This window comes from Genypterus blacodes, unplaced genomic scaffold (assembly GCF_046128005.1).
Source record: "Genypterus blacodes isolate CSIRO-AG114 ecotype Tasmania unplaced genomic scaffold, CSIRO-AGI_Gbla_v1 ptg000070l_1, whole genome shotgun sequence".
NCBI classification, from domain to species: Eukaryota; Metazoa; Chordata; class Actinopteri; order Ophidiiformes; family Ophidiidae; genus Genypterus; species Genypterus blacodes.
In genome coordinates, this window is record NW_027466880.1 from 871,093 (window position 1) to 892,080 (window position 20,988).

The following is a 20,988-nucleotide window of genomic DNA, read 5'->3' on the forward strand; positions in this document are numbered from 1 at the left end:
ACAGGCTCACCCTCATCCGCTTTAGCATTAAGTTATTTTATTTTTTGTCCGAGGCAATGTATTCAATAAACTGAGACTATACACGAGATAATTACACATCCTGAAGCCTGAGTATTTGACAAACTCCCGTTTAGGTTTAAAGTCTGTTTTGTTTTGTTGTTTTTTTTACAAGGGAACTTCAGTTTAACACATAAATCTGATCTATCCTTATGAACAAAATATGGGGGGACCTAATACCACATGAGGGAATAAGCCAGAATTCCTACAGAGAAAAATAAAAAAAAATGAACATGTTAAAAAAACCAAAAACACAAAGTGATGAGAAAACAACATGATAGTCTTGGAAGTACAATATGGTAAAAAATAATCTGCATATCACAACTCAAATTTCAAAAAGAAGCACCGTGCACAAGTATTACACAAGAAGTACACGTACTTCACCACAAAAGACGGCTTTTCAAATGTTGGAAAGCAACCATGATTAGGACACCACACAATGTGCTCTAATCGCCAATCTCATTCATTCAACAATGTTCATCTTCACATTTACTCCAGTCATCTCACATCTTTAGCTTTCAACTGAAAAAGACCAAACCTCTCTAAGTGGCTGGACTAAACACATCAGCTAAATGCGACGACATTGATATTCAATAGAAAAATATATTGCACTACTCTTTGCTCAACTGAAATGTCTATTAGGTTTGATTATCATATAAAGGCCGTCTAAAGCTAAACCATTTCAAGTTTGTTACATTAGGACTGATGACGACATCCTTCAGTTAACGAGGACCATTTTTGCGTCAATAATTTGATGTTGGCAGAAACAGAATAACAAGGTCAATAAACAGTGACAATATGATGAAGCACAAACAAACAGTGGTATTCTTCGGCCTTGAATAATCCATGCAGTCGCTAGGGTTTGATACATACATTAAAAATGTTCTGCCATCTGTTCTAAATGTTTAAAACTCGTGGTTTTAAAAAATAAAAAGGCCTGTTGGGCACACACAGATAGGGAAACTGCATACACTTTACATTTCACACTTGCTATGTACTAGGCTGAGCAAAATGACATTTGCAGTGACGTCACACTCTCACGGTTCATTTCACTGCTTCAGCAAAACAATGTGGAGAACCAGTATCAGGTGTAAAAATCTTTTCGTACAGCTGAAAAACACACGATATATCACATCCAATTAGTCAGCCTGGAAAGCAACCAGCCTCATCACACCCCGGTGTGTGTGTGTGTGTGTGTGTGCCAGAATTGACTGAAACCGCTTTTGAAGCAAAAGTAAAACAAAAATAGCCAATGATATCGATGTCGATGATTTTACACTTGCACTATTAATTCCAATTTACGTTTAAAAAACGTTCAAAAAAAGCAAGACATGAGATCAAAAACCTGCAGAGCGAGTGTCCGACACGTTACTCATACTTAACAATAACGATAGAGTGATGAAGCCTCTGAACAGGTGCTATGCCGTGTGTTTGTGTGATTATCATCGGCTGTGAGGGGAGGAGATCTCAGTCTGCGGTGGGGTTGGGTGAGGGCGGGGTGAGGGCGGGGAACGCTCCCTCTATCAAACGCCTTGCACCAGTCCGGTCTCCAAATGTCGCTCGAGTTCATACTGACTACCTGTGGCAGCACATCATCTGGGTGCTGCCTGTGACTGCGCAGTCATGACAACCCCTCCCGGCTGACCCGATCCCATTCCGGCCAAGACCGACATGGCCACAGCTTCTGCAGCACGGACGCTCAGCCCGTTGATGGTGGCCCCTGGGCTAGAGGGTGGGGCAGAGGGTGAAGGCCCATGCTGGATGACCGCCGCTGGGGAGCCGATAGGTTCAGCAGATGGGTCCCTGGAGATTTCCTCTCCTCCTGCAGCTAGAGACAGAGAGAGAAACATTCACCCTTAAGAGAGGTGAGCGAGTAAAAAAGTAAAAACATTAGATGGATGAAATGGATGGATGGACGAAACAGAACCAGTGATAGTAGTGAAAGATGTGTTGGTCCGCTCAAGACCGTTGACTGTTACCTAAGAAAGCTGCTTTCTTCTGCATAACAGTGACGGGACAGTCTTTGTGGGCCAGCAGCAGCTGCTTCAGTTGTGCCACCTCATTCCTCAGTAAGCCTACTTCATTCTGTAGGTAACACGAAGCATATAGTTCACAAATCATTACGGTGCTCCCCTTCTACTACACACCACCTACATGTAAAAGACCAATCTGTGGAGACTGTGCCCTGGAGTGACAGACGGATATGAAGTCTCACCGATAGGGAGATATTCATGCTGACGAGGTCATCTGCCTTCTTCTCTAGAGAGTTAACCCACAGCTTCCGTTTCTGCCTGCAGCGAGAAGCAGCCGCCCGGTTCCTCTCTAGGAAACGCTGCCTCCTCTCGTCCGGGTCCATCTCTGTGGCTCGCCGCCGCCGGCCTCCTGTTGGCTGAGCAGGGGATACCTGGGGATTGAGGTGTGGAGCAGAGTGAATATTTCAGAGTCACATGCATGTCCTATGAGTATGGACAAAATGACATGTTAAATATCAAATCTCAGTAGGGTGGTCTTATACGCCAGTTGAGTCCATCATTCCTTCTTGCTCCATGTTCGATCATCATATAACAAATGACCTTTATTTTTCTTGTTACCTGTGGTTGAGCCGGTGATGGAGCATCTGAGTGATGCGTGGGTTGCTGGTTCTGTTCCTGTCGCTGATGGGGGACAGCAGGGATGGACCCCGCCCCGCCAGCACCTTCGTGACCTCCTGGGCCCTGGTGAGTTAGTGCTGCCTTCAGTCGCTACAGAGACACAGGAAACATTTAGTGTAGTCATTTAGTGTTAAGATCACCAAAAAGCCCTTGAACCAAAACTACATTTAGATTTGTTGAATGGCTGAAGCTATGTTGAGACTTAAACCAGGAACTAAAGGCAGCAAAAAGATTCTAGCTTGACCGATCATCTTACCATCCTGGCTTCAGAATGCAGAATATACCCCGACGGGGAGGATGACCCACTACTGGTCCCACTGACTGGAGGACCGGGAATCCCAGGGATGTTAGGCACTGTGTTCGCTGGTCTCGCAAGCTTAATGTTGCAAGGAGAGAAAAAGCAGAAAAGGGGCAAAATTGAATTCAATGTGCTGTTTAAAATAATCATAATATTTACAATATTTTGATCTTATTTGTTTGCATTTTTTTACAAGAAGCACAACTTACAGATATAACTGAGGTCATCTGCACAGGGCTGGGCAGGAGAGGGACCGTCTGCCCATTGGGGAGGTGCCTGACCACTGGATAAGCGCCGGTTGGAGAGCTGTTGACAAAACCATCTTGTGTAATTACTGTGATATACTGCCGTCATCTTTTCTTCAGGTGCAACAGCTGTGATCACAGCTATGATCCAACATTTTGAATTCATGATGAGACATTTTAGGCCACATTAACATGGCCAAATAACCATGATTTGTCAAGACACCCTCAGGTTAGCAAACAAAGAAATGTGCACACGTTTGCAGGTTACCTCAGCAGTCTGTTGGATGGTGGCGTTTGTGTGATGACAGACGTGGGAGACGGCAGAGTCGGATGTAGTGAGTCATTGCTCAAATGAAGGGGAAGGGAACCTGGACGCACAATAGTTGGGGTGGGGGCAGAGTTTGCCACAGGCTTTGGGAGAATCTCCTGTTGAGAAATCAAACGATAGACGCATTTATTTCCCACTTTCAAAGCTATTCTGTGTGCATAAACAGAGAAGTGAGCGTTCCTGTCCAAGAGTTCCTTTTTTTCTTGTGCAAATGATGATGTTGGTTAATCCTGATCAAAAGTCAATCAAGAAATTAAAGCTGCAAGCTGCAAAATGGCAACCAGGTGTCTTAATTTGTTCAGAATTCTCTTCCTATTTGAGATGTTACATGAATCAGTTAATAATTGTAACAGCAGCACGAGGAAAATCCTTTTAACAGTTTCTGCTGCACCATTTCATCATACTAAATAAAGAACGAGGTGATACATCTGAATGCGGTGACATTTTCAACACCGTAGCTGTCGTCTCTGGTTACTGGTTCTAACTTGCTTCTCACCCTTGATTCTTCGCAGATGTCTTCGTCGTCGTCGTCGTCGTCTGACATGCTGGAGGTGGAATCTGGACTTTCTGGCGGGGAGGAATCCACCTGTAACGGTCCCTCGTCCTCATCTTTGACTTCAGATGGTGTTTGTAAAGGTGCCGTCTTAGAGGTACGAGGCAGAGATGATACACCTGGTTAGTTAGGACATCTAATACATACATTTATATATCTGATAAGCTCAGAAGATGTACTGAGCAGCTTCAAGAAAAAAAAGAGAAAGTCACCTTTATTCTCACCGAGGCTTTGGTCCGATGGTCGTCGTCTTGTGCTTTGCAAAACTCTTGCTCGAGGGAGTGTGCCAGCTCATTGAACAGCCCGACCTCTTCGCAATTCTTCAGGAAACGTGTGGGCGTCGGGGTCTGGTCTGACAAAGGCAGACTCTACTTTAACCAAGGGGCTTAAGAGACAGATATATCTGCCTCCTCACAGGCTCCGACACTGACATATCAGCTTATATAAGGTTTGACAAGCAGATCACTTGTCAGACCAAATAACAGTTTCATGAAAGAAATACATAAGCAAATTTACCTGCAATAATAACAGTATCTGTTCTTGCAGGACCAAACTTCAGTGTCATTTCATGCTTGTGTTTGTGGACTGACAGGTGGTCTTCATTAGTAAATCTCTGCAAAACAACACAGAGGACAAAGCTTTATATCAACTATCCGATTAATCAAGATCCTGTTACACACTACTTATAACTTAATCATAGCTGCTACCCTCGAGGAACCTTGCGGGGCAGAACTAGTATGTTTACTGTGCCGTTATCAAAGCAAAAAAGCATTCATCTAAAGACCCAAACTACTGCTGATGGACTATTATCCAAATGTGTCTATGTAATATTAATGATAATGAACACTTTCCTCTCTTAACTGAAAGACATGGGAGAGCATTTTGTTGGTTGCATGGTGAGCAATGAACGTATTTGAGACTTGAGTTGTGCAGACATGCGTATGAATCCACGTGTTGGGAAACCTTACCTGGCCACATCCCAGAGCAGTGCACACAAAAGGTCGATCATCCCCCATATTTGAAAAATCTTCTGCAGAATAGAGTAAAAGAAATACAAACCAAACGATCATCAGTCTCAATCACAGAGGCAAATGGGAGTCCGGCCAAAAGCAAATATTGAAGTTACCAAAACGCAATACAGTGCTGCAAAACGTATACAAGGGTGGCAAATACTGGATATGTATTAATACATTCATCTTGAATGGCTTTAGACTAATGACAACATCCCAACAGCACTGGCCACCCAGAAATATCACAGCCCAGAAGCGGCTTGTAGCACCACATGCTGTCTATCTGCTTTAATGTGCGTGAACCACATGTACTCGTCTGTCAGTCCCTCAGAAAACGATAACGAAAACACAAGTGGCACCTGGTTAGCTTGCAAACAGGCCGGGGCTGTCAGCAGGCAGAGCTTGATGCAGCTGTTTGGGCTTCAGTCAGTGATCTTGGGATACCAACGCACCGATGAGGCGGCGGAGCTACATCAGCTTTACTAAGCGACACAATTCGGGCAATCACGTTAGCGACGGTGGACGTCGGCTGTGTGTGTAGCTAGCATGGGTGGCTTAGGTTACAGACTGCGGATAACTTAAAGCGCCACTTCTGGTTAGCTATGACTTGGTCAAACCAGGGATGGGCCTCAAATTAATGTTATCGCCATAAATACAAAACTCATTTTCCAAATGTTGACAACACTGCCATCATTACAAACGTGGCGACAACAATCTTGAGAGCTATATAAGAATAACAAAAAGGGTGGCTACGCCCCGTAAACACCAAACATTTCGCGCTAGCTGGTGGTCACAACAGAGCTACCCTGACCTGCTAACAGATGCTAGCCTGCCTTGTGAGTTCAGCTCACACTAACAGGTCCGCCAAGTTAGTAAACGTTAGCAGGCTAATGCTAAAGAAAGCTACGACACGGTAGCATGGAAGCATGACACGCTTAGGACAAGCTGGCAAATAGACTCATACACACAAAACATACATTTGGCGTTAGATAGTCCGGGGTGTGAGTATCCTCACCCCGGGTTAGAGTGGCCGCTTCTGTCCGCTTCTCCTGCTCCGGACGGCGCTGCTCGCTGCTGATGGCTGTTCCTTGGTGTTGACACTCAGCCACTAACGGAAATATCGCGAGAAGAGAAACCTGCCACGGGTTTACGTAACAAGACTGTAGTGGCGAAACGTAAACATCTCTTTCATTCATGTTTAACGCGTAGCCCCCATTAACGTACATATCATCTTTACGGCGTCTCTGCGAGCGCGGCTTTGCGGTGTCAACAGCAAACGTCAATGAAGCCACCTGTTCTTCATGGCTCCTGAGTCACATAATGTGCTTTGCAACTATTATATAATGTTAAAGAGACGATTTGCACGCCAGATGTCACGTCAAAATCCCTGACATATCCTCCAGAGCTAAAGTTGCACGTATCTTTCCCTGTACACTCTCAGTACCTAACGTATATGTGCAGCTGACTGTAAATACATCAAGTCTCTGCAGGAGTTGTCTGTGCACACAATTCATATTATCACATAATATATCAATATAATACTATCAGGTACGTATTACTCGTCATTTTGCATGCAATTCAAGGCAAATCGCATGCAATGGAAATTTATCTTGCACCCCCTCATATCACAGTCACACACACACACACACACACAAACACATGCATTACAGAGGGGGTGCAGGGCAGCCATTATACGGCGCCCATGGAGCAGTTTCAGATATATTGTGAATGTAACTGTCATTCCCTCAGATAATAACGAGTCTAATAACGAGTCTGCTTTTGGCAATTTTACTTGACATACAAAAATATAAAACAAGAGGCAGTTTAAAAATAAATCTTTAATTATTATTTTTTTTTTACATCAGGCTCTGTGGTAAAATATTTACTTGATAAACCAGTATGTATGGTAAATAATAATAACGATCCAATGTTTTAGACATTGAGCAGGATTGAGCAGGATTCTGATTCAGGTCTGAATTTGCATTAACAATATAAACTATGCATGACAGTGATATTCAGATTCAACTCCTAGCATTACAGTAGCACCTAGAATTAACTGCTAAAATCTGCATTTCTGTATTCATTCTCAATATAATTTTTCAAAACAAATTAACACTACACACAACACAAAATTCCTGCTTCGTAGCTCCCTCAGATTTCAGATTCATGTTACAGCTTGACATAGAACAAGACGGTTGTTACCAGTGACTAAACAGCTGATACTTCTGAACACAGTACCCAAACCGTGACTGTAAGCAAATCTAACTATGTACACCGGTTTAAAATGCAGTAGGACATTACATATCTAAATGATAACACTCAAAAGTTGGTCGAACTCAAAACGCAGACAAATATGACCTATAACCAAGAATGATTTTACAATACATGCTTTTTTTTGTTATTAGTTCACCTTCTAGGATTCCCCTAAGCCACTTTTGCAACTTTTAAAGTTATAAATCAAAACAAAATATTACACATTCAGTGAAATTCCAAGTTATAAAGGAACAAAGCTGCAAATTCTATCAGTTGCATTCCTGCCCCATTGATGCAGACGTCTCTGAATAGATTTAACAAATACGGTATGCTGAATCAAAATGTTAACATTTACAGAGAAAGGCCTGTTTCTTGTACAGCTACAGAGCTCGACTCACAAACTCAATTCAACGTGGCCAATCTTGACTTGTTACATTGAAACCAAACATTGGTGATGCAGATAACTGGTGTTGCAAAGCTGGTTATCAACTAGCTGTGTAACCAAGTGAAAATAGTCAATCATAGGCAACATCAGCATATCAGGAACCATGTATTTAATATAAAATTAAACTATGGGTCCCTTTATGGAGTTCAAGTTGGAACAGACACTCAATGGGGGCAAAACAGAGCAGATATAAGACGAGTATCTTACAAAAAAGAGGGAATGTCAAACGAGGAATCCTTCAACATGTACACTTGAAATACATCACAAAGGGATAAGCAACAGTTTAACTTGTAACACTGAACAATTAAAGGTAACCTGCATCTTTAAGAGCATTCTTAGACCTTAAGTAAATCAGATTTCTAACTGGAACATTTTGAATTATTGAGATAATTCTGAACGTGGTTAACCTCACCATTGTGTTAAAGGGTCTTGCAAACCCACACAAGGTGTCTTCTGACCAATAAAGAGTTTGTTTTTTCCATGTACTCAACTGTGTGTCTTTAAAAATTATATGTAAATTACAAATAAGTGTCACTGATGGTAGGATTTGTGATTCCTGATGAGGCTTACACTTAGTTATCGCTAGACTAAACCAGTTGAGCACTTACACATAACAGGCTATACAGTATCTCAGACTCTGCTAACATAATGTACACAACAGCTCACCAAAGTTCCGCCCCAACAGGACGCACAATGTAACGACTACAAGAACACGGCTCCACATACATTGACATCACCACGTCAATGCCACATTAACAATATGACGATTATTTTTAGCACAAACCTAGACAGCGCTCATTTGAAATGGCAGCGTTGATCCATCATCTTCATCACACAGCCATCTGGTGCCAACATTTAAGGATTATGATCATTGTGATTATCTAAATCCCGATTTCTTTCATTTTCAGTAGTTTCAAGTCCAACATTCTACCATTTTGCAATTCTGCCGTTTCTTTCCCATCGCCGCGTTCAAGAACAACAGCATCCATTGTCTCAATGCATAACAAATTAGATTGAAGAATGACATTGACAGAATGACAATGACATTCAAAAGGAGAAAAATAAAAATTGGTCCTTTTCATTTCCTCCCACTGCTTCCTCTTCCCCTTGACTGAGCATCTTAACAGAGGTGTCCGACATCATCATGGCTATATTGAACATAACTGACGGTACATTACAGCCATGACAATGAAGACAATTGCACATCACAAATTACATTTCACAATTCTGGAAGGGTAAAGTATGTCACCAAACTACACACAATCATAAACTCCCGTGAAAGTTATTTTTTCTTGCAGTAAAAGGCGTACAAGACATTTTACCTAGGTTCATTAACGAAGTGTCAAATGAAATATATTCATCTGTCTATTTACAAATATATTTACATATATTTATTTGTATTTCTCTGTTAGTTCATGGTTTTAGTGTTGCTTTTTTTCTTTACACTATTTTGGAGACTTGGGAGGAATGTTCTGTTCCTTGCCGCTGCGTCTGCCTCCTCTCTGTGGGGAAAATGGTTTGCCAGTTGCCAGGCCACTCTGTTGCTCCCGGATCTTCAGCCCCGCACCCCGGACTCTCTCAGTTCTGTTTCCCCCACGGAAAGTGCGCAGGGGTTCACGAGGAGAAGAGCTCTCTCCAGGTTTCTCTGGCTTGTCAGCAGACTGCCTGAGAGTGGGGCGAGGCTCCTCGACTTTGTTGTCCTTGAGCTCACGCAGGGGCTGGCTGTCTGTGGAGGCTGGAGGTGTAGGAGAAGCCATGGGTGCTGCTGGTGGGTCCTTAGCTGGACGCTGGCACACTTCTGCATAGCTGAGTTTCCGTGTCTCCTGGTTTCAGAATAATCAGGGAATTAGAGAAGTCTCATAAATGTTTAATAAATGTAAGAAATTCACCAAACTAATTGGGAACATGATGGCTAACTAGCACAAAATGAAGGAGACAACCAGCAAATGTGTAAAGATACTATTGCATGAGACACATTGCTGAATCTTCATCAAGTGAATTTCACAATAAGTATTTTGGTTTGAAAGCATAGTTCTAATCAAACAGAGAGCAAGATAGCCAGTATACTGAATAGCTAGTAATGTGCCCCCACCTACCTTGACAAAGTGTATATTAATAACATGCAGTATTTAGCAATACAAGTACTTAAACTGAGTAATGGGTTAAAACGGGTTATCTGATGTAGCTGTCAGGATGATGAAAGGTCTTACTGGTTCTGAAGTAGAAGCCGGGGAAGATGGGGGATGCACTGCTGTAGAAACAGGCTGGCTGCCGGTGGAAGGGGGCTCTGAAGCTGTTGGAGATGTAGACTCAATGGATGACGGGATTGCTACTACCAGCTCTGAAGTTTCATCTTTATCTCCTCTCTTGTTTGGATGACCAGCGCTGTATTGAAAAAAACAAACAATTTGTCATTTCATGTGTACATTCCCTTTCCATCTGTAGCTATATGTTCCGGCTAGAAGCAAGTTATACCTTGAGGCGGGTGGTGATTCAACTGGTTGTGTCACAGAAGCAGGTTTAGGGGGAGGATCCACAGATTGAGGCGTGCTTGGACGATCCTCTACTACGCTTGTAGGATTGGTCTCATTAACTTCTTTGCTTGCAGACTGAAATCAAGGTATTAAAATATGAGAACAGAGCAGTGACTTGCAGTGATAATCTCCAAAGTGACAGGGGGGAGGCACCGTTTACCTTGTTGGTCAACTTCAGACCACGCACCACATCAGAAAGACGCACCTCGGGCTCAGTTTCTCCCTGCGTGCTTACCACGGCCCCGGGCAGTGGAGGAAAACTGGAGGCTGCAAGGTCAAACTTTGGTGGCGGTGGCAAATTGACCTCAGGCCTCTGGAATTTTAATTTGGGGAATGTCAAACTTGGGTGTACAGAGAAATACAGAAAGAAAATTGAAGCTATGAATAAAAAGGAAAAATGCTGACCGTTGTACGTTCATCCTCTCTCCTTCTCCTTGTACCCCTATAGCTTCCTCTCCTATAAAAAGAAAAGACAACTTTTTAAGAAGATAGGATTCACACAGGATAAATTACATTCCCCTAGAAGTAACACAAAGCTTAGGAAAGCCTGTGTGTCTGATCAGAGCTGCAAGTTCACAATTAAATTCACTCACCGGCCCCTTCCAGCCAGACTCGCATCGCCACTGGGCACGTTGCTCTGAGGGGGGTTGGCATTTAGATTGAAGGAGGGCACAGCGCCTGACTCGGTAGTGGTACTAGTTGGGGTCCCGGATCGCTTTAGATACTGCGGACTCGTGGGACCTGGAAAGCCATCCATCAGGGGCACCGGGGCCATGGTGGGAGACGGGGGTACATCCCTAGATCGAGGGTGACCCTTCAGATGGTTCCTGAGCACCGCATAGGAGGGACAAACATTTCCAAACATATATGAATAGATGAATAAGACTGAAACATTTCAAACTCAGCAAGTATTTCCTGAAGGTTGTCATAAAGGGTTGAGCTCAAAAACTGGAAATGTTGCTGTTTGAACGTCTTTTGTTATCTTTTGCTTTTTTTGCGCTTCAAATGTGTTCTGGCAGCTAAGCTGCGTCTACTTGTCTTCAAGCTGCATCACATTGGGGCCTTTTGGAACACTTAAACTGTGTCACGTATGACTTGCACCTACCGAGCCCTGGCTGCGTTTCGCCTCAGGTTTCCAAAACCGGCTTTGTAGGTCCCAGGACTGCTATAACCGTTTATGAATCCATTGTCGGAGTAAGGCGCCTTGAAAACCAAATAAAACATTTTTATTACAGGATGTTGTAAAAATAAATAAATATTGACAATAATGACTGTAACTGAACATTCAGGTTCTCACCAGTTGCGGATCGAAGTAAGGCAGGTGTGAAGGGTTCCAAGAGGGGGACACTAGTGGAAACACAGGGTACTGCTGCTGTGGGCTGTACACCTGCTGCATGTAGACAGGGGAGGCGTAATCCGTCTGCGTCTGGGTGTGCTGATTGTACACACTGAAGTCCACATTGTGGTAGCCATTCTTGGCAAAGAATGTGTTAATTGCCTTAATGCGGGCCTGTAGGAAAATTAAGAAAATATAGTGTGGAGGTTTTTGGCAGCCATTATATTCTCAGTATCTGGGTTCCAGCACAGTCTATCGATCTATAGTCCTTTAGTCCCCTCAGATCTCAACCTTAAGGTCATTAGGCCATGATACACTGCACTGACTAGGGGAATAGGGAAAGGGAAGGGGGTTAAGAGGATAGTAAAAGATGACAGTGAAGAGAAGAAAAAATCCTCCCAGCCAGACAGTGCATACGGGTCCTTCCAAGCGCGATACTGATCATCACTGGGGTGTAGGCGACACAAACCAAAACACAAAAACTAAGGACATACACAAAAGTCAAATCTAAGTCCAGGTGACCATCATATAAGAGCTTTGATAAGTGAACTGTAAGCACATGATAAAAGTGGCCAATTGAAACTGGCGATACAGGAATGCTAAGGTTCTGGACCATTGCATTGCCTCCTTACTTATCAAGCCTTTATACATACAAACGGCTAAAAGAGACTCTTGAGTTCCATATCTTATGCAAAAAACTTGCCCACAGAATAAAGGCATGACAAATACAAAAACAGTTATGAGTATAAAAGATTTGGAAACAATGGTAAAAAGGTGGCTGTTGGTGTCGACTTAGAAGCCACTTGAAACCATTTACCACAGAATTGCAAAGTTTTTATCCCCTCTTTTAAACTCACCATGATTGGCTTTCCCTGAAACACCTTCACTTCCTCTCTGAGGTATCTGTAAGCCTGAGGATAGAGAATGTGAATACATGAGCATTGTTTATCTTTCAAGTTTTAACATTAAAAACCTGTCATAGCAGTAGCACACAGCATAACAACTATCACTGTGGTTGTTGGTGAGGTGTCGTACCTGCTGTGCATCCATGTCCGACTGAAATGTTATGTACCAGTTGCTGTTGTGTGCAAACTTGACACTTAACACTTCTGGGCAGTTTTCACTCTTGAAAAGCGCCTCCACATCCTGCGAAAAAGACACCCGTCACATAGATTCTTTCCAACTAAAAGAAGTAACACAGCTTGAATTTTGCTTTCAACAGTGGCATGCTCTGAGTCACTAAGGTGTCCTAATCATTATACACCTACTGTAACAAATGACCTCGGACATTAACATGAAAGTTATTTTGATGAGCTGAGCACACAAAGTTTGTCTAATGGCAACTGTAAACAAACACTCAGTGCAACAGGTTGTTACCTAATATGCAAGATTTACTGTACTGAGGTTTGAGGGCGCCTTTACCTCAACCGGTGTGGTCTCTGGCACCTCTCTCAGAATAATGATGCATCGCCTGTGATTTGGCCGAACCTTTTCCCCAGCTTCATCAACTTGCACAACGGGAGAAGCTACAACAAACACACACAGGTCAACTTGAGTGTTACCCTTGCTGCCCAGCACAGTTCATTTTAGTGTGTTAATATTTACAGAATGTTATCTTAAATACAAGGTAAATACAAGGGTTTGAATTCTCGAGCTGTTCCATGAACTTTCCCCAACAACAAAGAGAGACTTCATGAAAATGTCAACTGCAGTTAACAGTCGATTACAGCGAAAGCCTAAAATTATAACTATGACAGTTCAACAGTCAATTGCAGCCTAATCTGTTCAGGCAGAGATGCATGCCAGACCTTGTTCCTTACTTCATTCTCTGCATGCATGTTGCTAAAACAGTAAGCTGCAGGAGGCTTTGAATTTGTACCTCTTAGAACGTCCAGAATGAGGTCCATGTCAGTAGTGAGATTTTTGATGTCCTCCATGCATGCTATGGTCCAGATGGGAACAAAATGATCACTGTCCATCTGGGAAATCAAGTAAAGGTCCTTGGACAGGTTCTCTCTGCAATTACAGAAAACAATGTCAGGAAACCAGATGAGAATAACCACTACACAAACAGTATTTGCTCTGTTTAACAACAAACCACAAACAAACTGATATGATAGAGTGGCAATGTGAGAAGGGTAGAAAAACAGAACTCTCTCAAAAACGTTCCACTTACCTAGAAAAGCAGAACTCAAGACGCTTCTTCAACGACTCTCTCAGGGTCCCCTCAGACAGCGGTTGCCTATTAGGAATTTCACAATCTATGACAGAGCCGCCCGGGGAGTCAAAGTGTGTGTAAACAAAGTCCAAGCCATTCATTATGCCGTCTGAAGGTGCAGGGGTGCAGTCGTCTGTGCCGTCAGGATATTCTGTGCTGGATTCTTTGCCCCCTGAGGAGTGACCATCTGAGAAGGCAAACAGTAATGACCAGATTGTGAAATAAGTCACGTTCGAACCCAACGCAAAATCAAGTCTTGAGATGTTTTGTATTCATTACACAACAATGAGGACCCAAAGTTTCACTGATTACACCATAAACCACAGGAGGCAGTTGATGCTAAATTTGCAAGCATGATTATAATCCAATATAAGGAACGCCTTTTTATCTGCACAATAAACATTTGCATGGGCAGGAGATAACCACCGTCAACTACAGCCTATAATTCCAGTGATATGCAGCCTTCTCAGGCACACTGATCCAAATAAGCCCATACCGTCGCTTGTCTCAGTTGAGGAAGGTGATGTTTCCAGCCACAGAGACCCCGCCGGCTCCTCCAGGTTGTTATTCTGGGAAGCGGGAATCTCCTGCCACACTTTGGCATTGGGGTTGAGGCCTGCTCCCTTTGTGGTGACCTGTGTGATTATCAGAACATATTACAGACTCATCAACATATCCCAACATTGACTAGTTAACAAAGGAACTGGGGCAAAACACAAAAGCAAAGACACTGAGAAACAAGTGATGTATGTTTGCTCATGTGAACACTGAATATTCAAAACACCTTTCTTCCAACAAAGCAACAAGTGAAACTGGAAAGTCCATAGAGAAATCTATAGCCATGTAAATTAAATCATGTATGAGACAAGCATTGCTAAATTGTGGTAATATATTAACAAAAAACATATTGCCCTAAGTTTACTAAGATCAAAGAACAACGACTTGACTGGGCCTCTTGTGATGCAATGAAATGCTACATAACTAAACTTGTATGGTTTCCAATTTGTGTGCTATGTTGTGAAATCAAACACTGACAATGGGAACTCTGACCAAACCAACCACGAAACCCATCCAGTCTCGCAGTAAGGACACATGACCAGTGTGATACTGGCTACAGCAGGCGGGCTGCTCATTCGTGGGATCCGATCACAGACCGCAATGGCAGCCCCTGACCTCTAATCTCACCTAGGGTCACATGACCAAATATACTGCGGGACATTTAACGCTTGAAGCTACGAATACCACCTTGTAATCCATTTTACGGACCTCGTGTTCGTCGCACAGTAAGCCATGAGACTTGCTGAGTTGTCTTCAGCGCTTCCTATTTTTACTCCGCCTCTTAGCACTGTCACATGTAGCGGTGCAAGACCCATGGCGCGCCTCCGGCAACGCGTCTCAACTGTCATCCTGTATAAAGCCATATTTAATCATATGAACGTACCGGAAACGTCTTCAAACATCTAAAATTACACCCTTTCACCAAATCCATTACATTATGGTTTCAATACAGTGGCTTAACGTTTTGAAGCGAGGCAAAGGCACCATACAAGCTTGGAGGGGGTCGGGAGAGAGAAAGAGCACATGGCGGCCGACATGGAGGAGCACTTTAAAACAGCAGTGAAGCGTTCAAAAACACTGTCGCGAACTAACAATCGGTTATTCTTGGTTAGGTCGGGCAATTCATCGCAGGCGAGTGCCGAGCCAAATGCCATATTTAGACACAACCCGGGACTAAAATACGTGATTACATTACAAACCACAGCTGTTTCATCACAGTGCTTGAAATCCCGTGTTGTAATGGAGACGCGAGACGAGAACTTTTCTGTTACAGTTGTTTTATCGAGGGACATTCTTCTTCCTCCTTTATTAAACAAATCCTTTATTAAACAAACTTGGCGCACAGCGTGACGTTCAGCTCCGGGACTGTTATCTATTTCTAAATTTGTATAACCGCTAACATTTAGCAGAAGTCACGTGTGGCGGCGTTGCGCTTACAAACCGCATCCCGTCTGCTTAGCGAGACTTTGCTTTTATACTCGACGTGCTACCATATGGTTCGTTAGAATAAAGTACTAACATGGACGTTTATAAATGTTGGCTGACGCGTTGTCTCGCCAACGTTTCACAACCTAAACCACAACGAACCGCACCTACCAACAGCTCATTGTTATTAGTTTATGTCAAACCAGTTCCAACCGACTTTACTTTACTCTTGTTAGCTAACGTATTGAACTGCATTATGGTAAAACTTCACCGCACGTTTAAAAATGTTGGTTTTAGGCACACAAATCAGTCTTAATGGCCGAAGGTTAACCGAGTCGTCGGGCTCGGAGCAACACGAGGAGTCGGTTGAATGAATAAGCCAGCAACGCAAACAGGTTGCCACATGTTAGCTAGCGTGCTCACCACCAGGCCCCAAAGAGAACTCACCATGCCGCCGCGAGCTTCGTCTTCTTCAAAATGTCCTCTTCGGTGAACCAGGAGGTCAATTTGCAGCTTTTGCCTCGACTCTTCCGTGCTGAATTCAACGTTGTGGTCAAATTAGCACCCAGACCGTGTGTGTGTGTGTTAGCCCACCCGGAGTTTCCAAGCGTCTCGTCCCCTACAGCTCTAACTCGACTCCCGGCTCAGCACCTCGCCTCGTTTCAGACCGTGTGAACGGAGTATAAACGTGAGTAATAGTTAACTTTCCCCTCTGATAGTTTACGAGCCTTTCACAGACAAACTTATTCCATGTCCTTCAGAAATGTGTATCCACGCAACCCCCCTGTCCCACTGCTCTGCTACACGGGCGACGCTTCCACTCCGAGGCGCTGGCTCCTTGCGGCGTGTTGGCGTGCGGCATTCAACGACCGCTTCAGTCCACCAGGAAGCGACGAGTCTCTCAGTCACCGCCTCTGTTGAGTTCAATGAGAGGTGTATCGGCGGTGCAGATTCAGATTTCACTCTGCTTGTCAATCACCATGTAGATATTGTGACGTTGGTATCCGACTCCAAACATTATGATAACTGACGCCATACAGGTACCAAAAAGACAATCAAATATTTCCATACACTAATACCTTGCCGAGAGCTCGTCAGGTATGGTATTAATTACAATTAACAATTTAACTTCCTTTCTCGTTTGAAACGTGTGTTGTATTTTTGCGCTGTATTATTTGTGAATGTGTTTGATGTGCATGTATATTTTTTCAGTTTTCAGAATTGCTCGTTTGTCTCTGTGCTTGGGATTTATCAATTGACTAAGCTTGTCAAAACAGACGTGGGCTCAGTCACCGTGGGATGTGTTTGTGAAGGTAAGGGAAATTGAATAAATCAAAATTGTCTTGGATGTCAACAACACGACATTAGCATCACGACTGGGTTCTTAGTATAACACGTACACAATAACTGCTTGATGTGATTTTATAAGATTTCCAGCTTCTTATTGAATGATTTCAAGACGTTTTTTATATATATACACAGTATATAGACATAGCCTCTTCTCTGATCATCTCAGAGCATTCTGCAATTGTCAACAACATTCTACTTTCAGAAGACCCCCTCTCTTCACCCCGGACGAATCATCATCATCATCATCACTAATAGGAATTGGACCAAGATAATGAATGACATCACGAATGGAACCATGCTTGCACCCCCCAATAATGACATCATGGCTGATGTCACAGTTGGTAATGACATCATGAGTGAGAGCAGCATACCTCCAATCGCCTCCAAACTTGTCTCCAAAATTGAGTGGTCCTACATTTGCATACAATGTTTTTCATTTACTTTACTTTTCTATCTGATTCTTTATTTACACTACCAAATAATAGTAATGTGAGACATGAATGGAACCACCCAAAGACACTATAAACACTACCTGGTGGACTAAGGTCATAACTGTGGTGAAGTAGAATTGTTGGTTGGTTTAAACCATGAGCAGATACAGCAGCAATATGATCTGAAATCACTGAGTCATGACAGAAATGATTAATCACTGGCGTAGACATGGGCCTGGGGTCATTCCAAAGTTGCCAATAAAGTTCCACCAAGAAACCATCTGCTCCTCGAAGGTTATATACTGACTGCATGAGCAGATTAAATTACTATATGTATCAACTTCTAAATCTGAATGAATAGTTTGATAAAGATTAAAAAGTAACATATTGAAAATGTGTTGCGGATTGCGCAACACCAGACAGACCTTTCGACCTCACACACAACTCCATTCATTTACAAGCACACTGAAAAACAAATGTTTGGCAAGGGTCTGATAATACCTGCGAAAAGGTCAGAATTGAAGTCCAGACGAAAGTCTTAATAGATGATTCATAGATTGAAGGCAACACATGCATCCTTAGATTTTATGCAAAAAGGGCATGATAGTCCAATGCTACAGAGCTTTGTGAGGCTGAATATGTATTAATAAGCAACACATAGTGATGACATTAACGCAAACATTACAGATTAAGAACGGACGCATTTATTCTTTATTCCTGAACATTGAACACAGTTCTGATTTGTGGAGGGCATTCCTTGTTCAACATATGCAAATGTATAGATTTTGCACATACAGTATATTCAAAAATGTCCAATCATGATTTGGAATTGGTGGTCTCATTAAGCCTTGGTGGTCCCCGGCAGTTGTGATGCTTGTTGGCTCTGCTGTAGCTGCTGGATCTTCATGTTCATTACTTCAATCACGGCTGCAAATAAGAACACAATGTATAAAGTAAATTATGGTACAGAAACTGAATTTTTTAACTTAGAAAGGGTGGTTAGACTTTTAACTTCCAACTCAACAAGACGTGTACTGTTGCTTAACTGTCTACAGCGTTAAGGGTAAGTTACAAAATTGTACCATGTAAATGTATAGTGATGGGAACGTGAGTGAGCCCTTTGGAATTGGTGGTCAGTCAGAATAATTAACAATCTACAACCATTTGATCTGCAGTACTAGGTACAAAGCTGGAAAGAAGATTGTTTCTATTCCATTCAGATACTTTTATTTTGGGTCATTTCATTCTTTAATAATGCACATTGGCTAATTGCAGTGTCATGTCCTGTATCATATTAAAACATGTGGACAGACATCACAAATACATATGTGATGACATTCTGTACAAATGAGGAAATCAAAGTTGTGTGAAAAGTGGAGATGTTCTCACCTTGCTTCATGGCGTGTTTTTCTTGAAGGGCTGGCTGAACTTTCTCTATCTGCTTTGTGAGGAAATCTATTTTGCGTTTGAAGAATGCCTTTGAGTCTTTCACGTTCTGCCATGTAAGATCAATACAGGAGCACAAATTAATTTTACACCATGACCAATTTCACATTCATTTGATGAAATTCTTTATGGGATTTGAAGAGATAAATGTGTGTGTGTGTGTGTACCTTTTCAACATAGTAGCCGGTCCCAACGTCCACTAAAACATGTTCCACATCATTCAATGTTCCAGGTACGTACATCTGAGAAGTAGTGTCAAGGCTTGCAAAGTATACTTCTTTCAGACCAGAATAATTCTCCTGCTCAATTTTAACATGAAAACCATTACACAGCCCATGTCAAGACCAAGATCAAATTTGAAACATCTTGAGGTTCTAGTTCAGTGCTCAACGTGTGACGCTCCATGTCGTACACACACGTCTTCTGCCATCTTGAGTTAGTTTTACTGTGGCTATGTCTGGATGAACACCACTTGAAGGGTTTAATTAAAGTCCTCTCACTTGGAGCGACACAGAGAACCGCGCAAACTCAGATGACTCATTAAAATTGGGTTCCTGGTAATTCACGTTTTTATAAAGATGTAACCGTTTTATCATGATCGGCCATTATCAACATACATTTTGCTGAACTCCTGCAGGCTGCCCATTTTAATAAAAGGATACAGAGCTGGTGAGAGGAACAAGCAATTCTTTTCCTGTAAGAAGAGAGGGCAGAAAACAAACATCAACAAAACCCATCAACTCCACTGCAGACAGACTACAGATACAGGTTGAGATTTATTCAACATTGTTTAAACTAAAAACACTACGCAATGTATAATTCTCCAGTGTCACAGCTACTGAATAATCATTTATACAATTTATGCATATTTTGTTTAAACCTACTGCACAATCTACAAAAAATAGGAATACTTATTTAGATTTCAGGCTTAACACAGCTACCTATCTGATGTGACCACGCTTGCATGTACAATTATCCAAGCTGTGTAACATTTTCAACTAACATAAATGATGCGATTCTGATTCATTCCTACAATGCAACATAAAATGTGTTCTTTCTCCCATTTGATGTAATGTTGACATGTGGGATGCTGGTCAAACAAACAAAATCGCAAAATATAATAGCAGAGACGACTTTCGGCTGTCGGAATATTTGTCATAATTAAAAATCTCTAGTATACCCCCCAAACTTATACTTAAAATGTCTGCTACTCACCTTTATTATTGTTGCTCAGGACGTTCAAACTATCTCTTGCTTCAACATACTTGGTCTGGACCACTTTCAGCTGACCTATTGAGGACGTTAGAAATTCTACTTCCTGCAAAACATGACAATGTACATAGTAAGGTTATATTTACGCTACGTTTCCTTTTTCAATCATGTGTTGCCGTCTAATATTAGCTCCTTTACGGGCTGATGAAGCTACACGCCGGGTGCGCCTGCATGTTAGCGTCTGATGTGCTAGCTAGCTTCACACCACTATCACGCCCCGATTCTCCACATAAAGATTATTACCGCCACGATTAATAGCGGATGAGTTCCTGACCATTCTCGACACCGTTAGATGAAATTACCTGGTCTAGTTGGGTTTTCAGTCCCTCTAATTGAGGAAGGGAGAGGTCTGCGAGATTCACGGCCATGTTGGGAGTGTGAGACGCTTAGTCACAGTACTTCCAGGTTATGAGGCTTGTCGTACACATCGCCCCCACGCGGATAACCGAGGAAATGCACATGTGTCCCTATTTAGGCTGCAGGTCATTTTGCAGCATACACCCCCCCCCCCCCCCACACACACACACACACACACACACAGAGTAACTAGTTAGTCTGGTGCATCTAATAAACATTAC

The 20,988-nt window shown here is 42.6% G+C and overlaps 3 protein-coding genes across 6 annotated transcripts; all 3 read right to left on the bottom strand.

The window, feature by feature from the left end:
• Positions 1 to 20: 20 nt before the first annotated feature.
• atf7b (activating transcription factor 7b) lies at positions 21 to 6,243 on the bottom strand. 4 transcript variants are annotated; one of them, XM_076156820.1, is made up of 12 exons: positions 6,158 to 6,243; positions 5,101 to 5,162; positions 4,649 to 4,745; positions 4,357 to 4,484; positions 4,076 to 4,222; positions 3,520 to 3,677; positions 3,216 to 3,312; positions 2,965 to 3,084; positions 2,649 to 2,798; positions 2,273 to 2,461; positions 2,037 to 2,142; positions 21 to 1,885 (listed from the first exon to the last, which is right to left on the bottom strand). In XM_076156820.1, the coding sequence occupies exons 2-12, from the start codon at positions 5,146 to 5,148 to the stop codon at positions 1,650 to 1,652; spliced, it is 1,476 nt and encodes a 491-aa protein (XP_076012935.1). In that variant the 5' UTR covers positions 5,149 to 5,162; positions 6,158 to 6,243; the 3' UTR covers positions 21 to 1,649. The 4 variants fall into 4 exon arrangements, with proteins under 4 accessions (XP_076012935.1, XP_076012937.1, XP_076012934.1 ...); XM_076156822.1 differs by having other exon boundaries at positions 4,345 to 4,484; positions 6,158 to 6,241; XM_076156819.1 differs by having other exon boundaries at positions 4,345 to 4,484; positions 6,120 to 6,241.
• Positions 6,244 to 7,566: 1,323 nt separating this feature from the next.
• On the bottom strand, positions 7,567 to 16,835 carry larp4ab (La ribonucleoprotein 4Ab). Its single transcript, XM_076156544.1, has 15 exons — positions 16,359 to 16,835; positions 14,425 to 14,563; positions 13,887 to 14,115; positions 13,590 to 13,726; positions 13,133 to 13,236; positions 12,746 to 12,856; positions 12,568 to 12,621; positions 11,672 to 11,884; positions 11,480 to 11,577; positions 10,968 to 11,201; positions 10,780 to 10,831; positions 10,535 to 10,687; positions 10,316 to 10,449; positions 10,051 to 10,225; positions 7,567 to 9,663 (listed from the first exon to the last, which is right to left on the bottom strand). The coding sequence occupies exons 1-15, from the start codon at positions 16,359 to 16,361 to the stop codon at positions 9,286 to 9,288; spliced, it is 2,214 nt and encodes a 737-aa protein (XP_076012659.1). The 5' UTR covers positions 16,362 to 16,835; the 3' UTR covers positions 7,567 to 9,285.
• A 1,545-nt stretch (positions 16,836 to 18,380) lies between these two features.
• pfdn5 (prefoldin 5) lies at positions 18,381 to 20,822 on the bottom strand. The gene is made up of 6 exons (XM_076157004.1): positions 20,713 to 20,822; positions 20,354 to 20,456; positions 19,801 to 19,832; positions 19,306 to 19,380; positions 19,082 to 19,187; positions 18,381 to 18,619 (listed from the first exon to the last, which is right to left on the bottom strand). The coding sequence occupies exons 1-6, from the start codon at positions 20,776 to 20,778 to the stop codon at positions 18,534 to 18,536; spliced, it is 468 nt and encodes a 155-aa protein (XP_076013119.1). The 5' UTR covers positions 20,779 to 20,822; the 3' UTR covers positions 18,381 to 18,533.
• Between the last annotated feature and the right edge of the window lie 166 nt (positions 20,823 to 20,988).